General features: G+C 41.8%; 1 protein-coding gene and 1 long non-coding RNA gene across 2 annotated transcripts in view; one reads left to right on the top strand and one right to left on the bottom strand.

Moving 5' to 3' along the window:
* Positions 1-192, bottom strand: part of LOC107204184 (histone H1-like) — a 622-nt gene extending 430 nt beyond the window's left edge. The window contains exon 1 of the mRNA XM_015626996.1: positions 49-192. Coding sequence (XP_015482482.1) covers positions 49-192 — 144 coding nt within the window. The remainder of the gene's footprint in view (positions 1-48) is intronic.
* Positions 193-3557: 3365 nt separating this feature from the next.
* Positions 3558-8159, top strand: LOC117244436. The gene is made up of 3 exons (XR_004497539.1): positions 3558-5005; positions 5820-5896; positions 7985-8159. It is a non-coding gene; the product is annotated as an uncharacterized LOC117244436 (long non-coding RNA).
* The last annotated feature ends 556 nt before the right edge of the window (positions 8160-8715 follow it).

Raw genomic sequence — 8715 nt, 5'->3', positions numbered from 1 at the left:
CTTGAGCGCGGCGAGGGAGAGCCCCTTGCGCTCCTTGGAGGCGGACACGGCCTTGGTGATGAGCTCGGTGACGCTGGGCCCCGCGGGCTTGCGGGCTTTGGAGCCGCTCGCCGCCTTCTTCGGCTTCTTGGCGGCGGCCTTGGCGCCCGGCGCGGGCGCATCGGGGGCGGCGGTGGGAGCGGTCTCGGACATCGCGGCGACTTCCTCTGCGGAGCGGGCGAACACAATTGGGCTGGCCCGGGTCAGATGCTCGTATTTTTAGAGCGGAGCCGAGCGGTGATTGGTGGCTTGCAGAGCCCGCCCCGCTGCACGGCCGGGGAGCCCTTCGGTGTGCTCGATTTGTGTTTCTTTGGACTAACAAAAGTGTATTTTCCTCGGAATTTCTGCCACCAAATCGGCCGATTTCCCCGGTGAGGGGGGAGAAGAGCAGGTACTTGCGTTCGGGAGAGTTTCCTGCGGCAAACACGCGATTTGAGTTAAAGGAGAGGCGATAAATCCCGTGTGCTGCTGCTGGAGAGACCTCAGAAGGGAGAAACTTTTGTTTTTCCTTGCAAATTAAAAATTTCCTTTTGACATAAATGCCACAGCAACGACTCAGTCTTATTCTTTAGAGGGTTTTCTTGGGGTCGAAGTTGAAATCTGACGATTTGAAGCTATTTCGAAAGTTTAAATTGATTTTGAAGAGGAGGAAGTAACACAAACTCCTTTTTCAGCTCTGAATATGGATTAAGAACCGGTTCCTTTGACCATGTGTTTTACCTACTAAAACGCTAAAGTCTAGTGAAATAGTGTCTCGTACAACCTCCTATTCCATTTTTTATAGAAACATAAGCGATTTTGTTATTATCTGGAGCTTTATGAACATACAGTTGGTTTATTTTCTCTTCCTGGAATTTCAGTACAAGGGAGGCAAAGTTACTCTGCTGCCCTATGTGGGGTGTTTTCTTTTTGTTTGTTTTCCATACGAATTTTTCTACCGAATATTAAGTAAATCAAGCTATTTGCTTACCGTGTTCCATTTTATTTTGAAGTATATAATCATTTAAAATCTTAGGTTACAAAACTGCAGCTTTGTTAAAGGAAGCAATCTCCTAAACTTCTGTTGTTTATGGAAGTTATCTTTATCTCTGATAATTTAAGATTTACAAGGACTAGCACTGCAGTTTAGTAATCATGCTCTTCATTACCAAATAATATTATCTTCTTTTATATTTTCTCTAAAAGTAGTAGAATTTTAAACCATGTTACTGTTTGGGTTTTTTAATGTGTCTCACACAATATGGCTACACAAAGGTTTAGCTAAAGCCTCTAAATTCTGAATCCTCTTCTCACTCTAAATAAAACCCACCTAATTATTACATGTGCATTTTACAGCAATCACTGGAATAAGGAAATATTTTTATGACAGAAACGAGAGCACTTTGTGATAACCTGAGCTTTAACAAGGGGAGAGGTAGGCCGTAGGTCATTCCTAAAGAACCAGGGAGGACTCAATCAATACTGATACCTGCTGGAAGATGGTGTAATATGCTGAACAGAACAGAGCTCTGGATTAATATTTCATTAATCTGTAACTGATTGTGTAAAAAAAACCTATATTATCCATTGCCTTTTGTAGTTGTTTAAGAATCACAAAGACTACGCTACAGCAAGCCCTTTTGTATTGGCTGATATATCCGAATGCAGTATTTAAGTACATATTAGCAACCAGTAATTCAGACTGCATGAGTATGTAGTTATAATTCTATTTTTGTGTCATGGTTTCATTTATTAGGGCTGTTTTATAAATGCTAAAATATGTAAGATGAGAGATTTAGCTTGCTGTAAAATTATGGTTTAGGGAATGTGAAATTGTGAATAAATGCAATGAAGTGAAAAATTGTGACCTCTACCCCATAATGATAAAATGCCATAAAAAAGGTTCAGTAAAACTGCACCTGAGCTCTGTATTGCTTTAACCGGAAAATAATTGAGAAGAGCTAATCAAATTGTGACTTTCAAGGTCCTGTTTGGCAACACTATGTAACACAAGGTGAAGATACAGGGATTAAATGGAGTGGATGTGGGTACTGCAGATATACCTTCATATACTGCCAAATGGAAGTAAAATGTTTTGCAGCCTTTATTTTCTATATGTAAAACTATGAATGAACCTTTCCATTGATTTGGCTGCTTAGTGTATGAAGGTAACAATTGCTGGGAAGATATGAAATTTAGCAGTTGCCTAGGGGCTTCATTGCATATAGACACAGGAAAAGCACAGACCGTGAGTGACATGTCAGCAAAATGAAAATTTCCTTTTTGCTTATTCTTGCTATTTTGAATGCATTCACTTCAGTAATCTTCACTGAAAGAGAAGAATATGTAAATATTCCAGCTCTCATTTGTGGCTTCACAGAGTCTTCATTCACATTTGCTGGTGTCAAAATTGAGGTGGCTTAAATGGTCACTATCCCAGTTTTCTGCCTGGCTTTTCTCCCAGCAGCTGCTACCCTTTCCTCATTTCCAAAAAGGACTGCTAAGCATATATATGTCAGCTTCTGGTCTCCAGTTATAATCTAGTAAGTTAAACTGAATTAACTTCAGAAATTTAATGACAGAGAAGCTATGTTTTCTCTTTATTTTATGGTTTTGCATCGAAGAGATAAACCAACTTTACTGATGTAGAATTGCTGCTTGGAACACATATTCTTCTTTATGTGAAAGAAATACATACAATAACAATATTTTAGAAAGTTAAGGTGGATCTGGCAGTTTTAAAAGGAGCTGCTCTGCAGTCAGAACAGATAGTTAAAAAACAGTGAACAGATGTACTCAGGCAGAGAAAACAATGTGGGGAAAGATTACCTAAAAGGCAAAAGTGGTTTTATCTCCAGCTGAGCAAGTGAAGAAGAAATATAATCCTGTTTTACATATAGGATATTTTGGAAAAATATCATTGAGAAGAGACTACATAGAATGTTACATGCAGTTTGGTTTTCCCAGTGAGACTTGAGGAAGGCAGAATTCATTATTTAATAAGAGAAGGAAAGTAATATCTGGATCTCCAGAGATACTTCTGGAGAAGGCACCACTGTAAGGTCTACTTCATCTGAATTACTTCAATCCTTCTCACCTTGTGGGCACCCCAGCAGGCCACACTTCATCACAAACCTGCAATCTGAGCCCTCCCTGCAAGTTGCTTCCCTTTTGGATACCCAAATCTGTCCGACTTTTGCAGTTATCATTAAGACCTCCTGCCATAAGCAAGGAAGCAGAGGAACCACAGCCAAGGGCTGGCGCTACACCTGAGAACTATCAAGCATTCCCATCTGCAGTTTAGGACCTGCCAATACTTGTTCCTATGAAAATAAGCTGTGGGTTATATTTAGGTATGTCTGCATTAAGGAGAGGTAGCACAGTAGCTGTTCCCAAGCAATTTTGTTGGGAGGCATTAGCATGAGAGCCAGCCACACAAATGTGGCTACTGGGCTGCTCTGCCTGCTGTAGCTCAGTGCTGTGGTCAGTCATTCTTAGACAGCTGGAGGAAGCACAGCTGTTACACCAGAGCCCCTCTCCTTGCTTCAGATGCCAATTTCCAGAGAGATTTAGGTGAGGGCCTTTACATTATGTGCTGCATTCCCACATACACGTTCCACATGAAGAAGGTATAAATGCTCCCTGCAACCATGATTACACTCCTATTACAGTGTTACACCCATGCCTTACTTGCCCTCAGTGACATCATCTTTCATCTGAGTTTCAAATGTAATAACACTTGTGTGATCCAACCAGCCAGCACAGTTTAGCAACTTTTAACACTTAGCTAAGGAATTTTAAAGCGAGACCTACCAAACTACAAACTTGTTGCAGCTCAGCAGAACAAGCCTCTGCCTACATAATACTAATGTGTCTGCTGCTACTGCTTCTAGGGCCCCTAAGTATCATGAGGTCATATAAAGCCTTTTAAATTCAGGGTATGGGTGAGCATCTATAGGGAGCAGAACAAATAGGGCAGGGCAAGAGATGACTGTCCCCAGACTCAGCTTCCTGGAATGTTGTACACTCCTCCCTGTACCCTTGGTTAAGGGTTGGGGCACCTGTTGTATCCTCCCTTCTTCATTGCCTTGGCATGTAATTTGGCAATTGAAAAATCTATAGTCTGAAACCTGGATCTAGTTAGGAGGCACTGGGAAGGAAATCCTTCCTGGGAAAGCAAAAAAAAAAAAAGTCAGCAAAAATGCAGGGGGCCAAAACCTTTCTGAGAACAGCTAATGATGAAAAACATACGGACTTTGTTCTTTACTCTGTGTGTGTTTATTAGCTTAATGCATTTTTTACTTTTTTCACACACAATTAAAAGGTCCACAGTCAAATATCAAAGAATATAATTATTTATATCTCAGAGTAATTTGGTCTTCTAAAACTAATCCAAGCCACTTGAAAAATTGCGTTCTGGACCACCCTGGCATGGTTTGAATGTTGTCATCAACGGGAGACTGGGGACACCTCAGGCCCTTAGACAAACTGTTCCTGAACAGTGAGCAAAATTAACAGAAGCTGCAGCAGCTATGACTCCCTGAAGAAATTGTCTCCTCCTGAATTGAGAGTGCCTAGCTTTGACCTGCATTTAGTAGTGAAGTCCACCAAGGAAAGGGGACACCACGCTGTCTTTTCATAGCATCCTCTCCATCAGCACAGAATCCTGGCTGCTCCGAGTGGTGAGCAGATCACATGGAGTGATGCTGAGCAGCTCACTCTTCCTCCCCTCAACACTGCAGCACTTCTGTGTATTTTCTGCCCTCCACACTTTCCTGCTTGTGTGGCAGTGCTGTCTTTTACTTCTGGTACGCAGGAGGGAGCAATGTGATGAATCTAAATGTCACTTCCCACTCCAGCCAGAAACGTGTTTGGAGCCGATGGAGGGACAAAGCGTCCTTGGACGCATTGTGCATGCACAGCTGGTCTGCAGTCTGCTCTCTTCCTGGCTGTTGACACCTCAGACCCTGATGTGACACCCTTCCAGGTAAATTTGGGTTGGCAGGCAACTCATTTTTTGGCCTCACAGGCACTGACAGTAGGCACATTGGAGGCTAAGAGCCAGAGCGCTGTGGAGCACACCTCACGAAGGTGCTCTCCTTAAGTGGTGCTGCCTTCCTGTTATTTGTCAGAGGTGTAAAGCTGAAGCAGGCACTGGCTCTAGACAAGGCTGTTTGTGCCATCTTTTTAGAGCAGGAGTATTGCATGTTAGCATTTGGGAGCTCACTGTATAGGCTGTTTTCCCATAGAAGGGAAGAGAAAGGTTTGAAGAGTTATTCACCATGTGTTGTGCTGTAGTTCATGCTTCTACAGTCCATGGTCTGGTGCCAGAGTAGCTCTGCCTCAGGTCAGTATGTTGTCTGGATTGCCAGGGACACTTGAAGTGCTGGCTGCTGCCTGATTTTCCCTGCAATATATTAATGAGGTCAGCAGCTTGTCACTTCTGCTGTCATACAGGGAAGAAATCAGGCATCTGGCTTCAGAGACCTGTGAGACTGTATATATATATATATATATATATATATATATATATATATATATAGTTTGGGCACATTCAGGAAGAATATACTTCATCTATTTTGCCTGCAAATTGCCTTGGTCCCAGAAAAGATTTGCTTCCATAATGAATTTATTTAAACTAAACCTTGTTCTTTCTGGCACACGTATTTTCCTGCTTTGGAACTGAAAATGCCATAAAGATTTTGTTGATTTGATTTTGAAATAGGGAATAAAGTAACAGCTTTAACTTTTGTATGCTGTTTAGGTTAATAGTTTGTAACATCTGACATTTAATTGCATAGTTAACAAGACTAGCACAGAAGGCCAGCACTGAGCAGCTAGGAGCAGGGATCAGCAGACATCCAGCTGTATAGAGGTGGTACGTAAAGAGAAACCTGCTGGGGTTTGGGTTTGCTCAAACTGCAGTGAGACATGTGCAAGGAAACTTAATAGCTGAAATTACTCAAAGCTGTTGAGAAAGAGGCCTGGTGATTAGTAAAGGGAACATTTGAGTAATTCTAATGTTAATAGTCCAAATCTAAGGCATGGTCTTTTTAATAAAAAAAAAAAAATCACTTGAAGAAAAATAAGGGAAGAAATGTTTTCCTTATATTTATTATTTTTTTAAGTGGAAGAAAAATTGAAATCTATTCTTGTTTTATTAATTCTTTGGAAGAAAACAGGTCTTGGCATGCTTGAGTACATAGAAAGCCTTTCAAGGGTTATCACTGTCAGCCACATCAGTGGATGAACACAGGAATTTTTGTTTGTTTCACTAATGAAAAAAAAACAGGTTATTTATCTTCAAGTCTGTTTGAGATTAGATTTATATTATTTTCATTTTACCACATGTGCTTAATTTCCCTTCATGGCAAATGGTCTTAGCTTTAGTTTATGGTTTTGTTTGGGTCTTTTGGGTTGGTTTTGGTTTTGTTTTTACCTTCCCCTTGGTTAGCAGGGTCATCCAGTTATGGTCCTTTCCAACTAAAGGGACACACAAGCTCTATTAGGCTAGTATTGGGACCAGTAGAAGCTACAAAGAAAGCTATATGCCTGGGAGAGGTCAGAAAAATATACAGTGTAGTAGTAGAACTCATTTCTTAAGTCAGTAATATAAGCAGAGATCCAGAGTGGGGAGAAATTAAGGGGTGTTATGAGCAGGATATGAGCCTTGAGATTCTGTTCTCTTTGAATTGCATGCTGGAGACATAATTCTAACACTTGAAGAAATTAGTAATTAACAGGAAAGTTCTTTTTGGACCAATATCGTACCTGTGACAGAGGCTAGTAAATAAAGAGGGTAAGAATAATAGTTGATAATCTCATCGCAGTGGTTCTCTAGATTTCAGTGCTTTATAGGCCAGAGACTCGTTGAGTCAGAGGGGATGTTGTAGGACAAGGATGAAATAGGGAGCTACAAATGGATTTTTCTTCTTTGTGTACCAGTTGCTTTCCCAAGACAAAACATTTTTCATGTTTTTGAATTTGCTTTAGCATTACAAATCAAAATCTTGACGAATAGGTGAATGGGAATAGTAGATGGACAAATGAGTGATGAAGACATTGCTACATGGGCTGTATCCCTGTCATAGTGGAGAATTCCATTAATATGTGGTTAGCTGTCTTCAGTGTGTGCCTGTAAAATGCTGCTGGAAAACATGCATGAAATGGAACAAACTGCCCACCAAAAAAAAGTACTGAGTTCACAGCAAAGGCAGTGAACTCAGTACTCTTCCCTGCAGAGATGAAGGTAATACATGTGGAACAGAGGGAATGGCAATTGTATAAATGATGAGATAAAAAAGAATCATAGGTCTTCAGGGCTAGGCTAAGACATTCATATATATAATATCTGAGCTAAGAGATGCTGTGAAACAATTATTTCAATTTCACCATTATATTTTTAGACCCCATCATTTTTTCAGACTTAACCTGTGACCTGGAGTCACTGTGATTAAGGCAGAAAAAAATGCCAGTCAATGAGAAAAAGGGTTGCCAGAGTTCACAGAGATCTTTCAGAGCCCTTCACCTTCAAGGGCTTTCCTCTGTCTCTGTGAGTAATGATGTGTGTATTTGGCCATGATGAGCACAGCAAATTCTCCATATTGGAATTATGTTAATTTCCTAGACACAGTGGGTCCTGAACTACAAATGGAGGACTGCAGGCATAGCCAACAGAAATGAGGCATAGATGGAAAAGGCATAATGACTGATTTTCAGAGTCATAAAGTTATACCAGCATAACAAAGAGAAATATCGTCACTTGCAACACACCCTAGTGAACGGAAAACTTATTACATGAAAGAAAAAGTATCCCTTCAGGATTGTGAAAAGATTTTGAAAACATGGGGTTACACATGAACACAGCTGGCACATGCATTTTTGTTGTGCATGTGGTACATGTTAATGATTTTAATCCAGTTAGAAATAATTATCTGATGCAAATATAATGTTTTTTGTATATCAGCTCGATGTCCAGAATTGAACATGAAGCAAGCACTGGAGACAGAAAATAAAGGGTGAATGGGAAGCGAACACTGGAAACAGTAGGATAGAAAATAAAAGGTGTTCAGTTCATTGCTGAAACATTCCTGTGCAAATTTGTCACTGATACAATACTCTTAGAGTCAGACGTAGCCAGGTTTAAGGAAAACAAACGTTTCCATTTCATCTGAGGTGAGCACTTGGACATAGTTTTCCTCATGCTTCATGGTGTACAAGATAACTACGACCCTAAGGTCGTGAAACTGATCAAAGAAAACTTACGTTTATTAGATGATCCTCATTATATGGAATGCCTAAATGGAACCTCAGAAGTAACAATCTATGGTCAGCGCGGCCATAACGACCGTGCGCGGCCCCCGAAAGACATCCGGGGCCCTCCGCAAGGACACTGCCGCCCCATCAGGGAAAAAAATGTGTTTCTACATTTCCACCGCGACCACAGGGGAGTGAGCGAGCAGGGAAAAGCGTTTTTGTGAAACCGAGAGGCTGCGGAAGAGCGAGCGAGGCCGGTGGGGCAGAGGCGGAGGCGGGAGCGCAGCCGGCGGCGGGGCCCGGGGAGGAGGCGGCGAGCGGCGAAAGGGGCGGAGGCGCAGGCCCGGCCCCCGCCCGCCGAGCCCGCCCCTGCTCCCAACCAGGTCGGACCACAGCGCATAAAGGCAGAGGCAGGGGCGGCGCTCCCTCAGAGCGGCAGCG

Source organism: Parus major, chromosome 1A (assembly GCF_001522545.3).
Source record: "Parus major isolate Abel chromosome 1A, Parus_major1.1, whole genome shotgun sequence".
Classification (NCBI taxonomy): Eukaryota; Metazoa; Chordata; class Aves; order Passeriformes; family Paridae; genus Parus; species Parus major.
The sequence above is the reverse complement of the archived record's forward strand: the minus strand, read 5'-3'. Positions and strand labels throughout refer to the sequence as shown.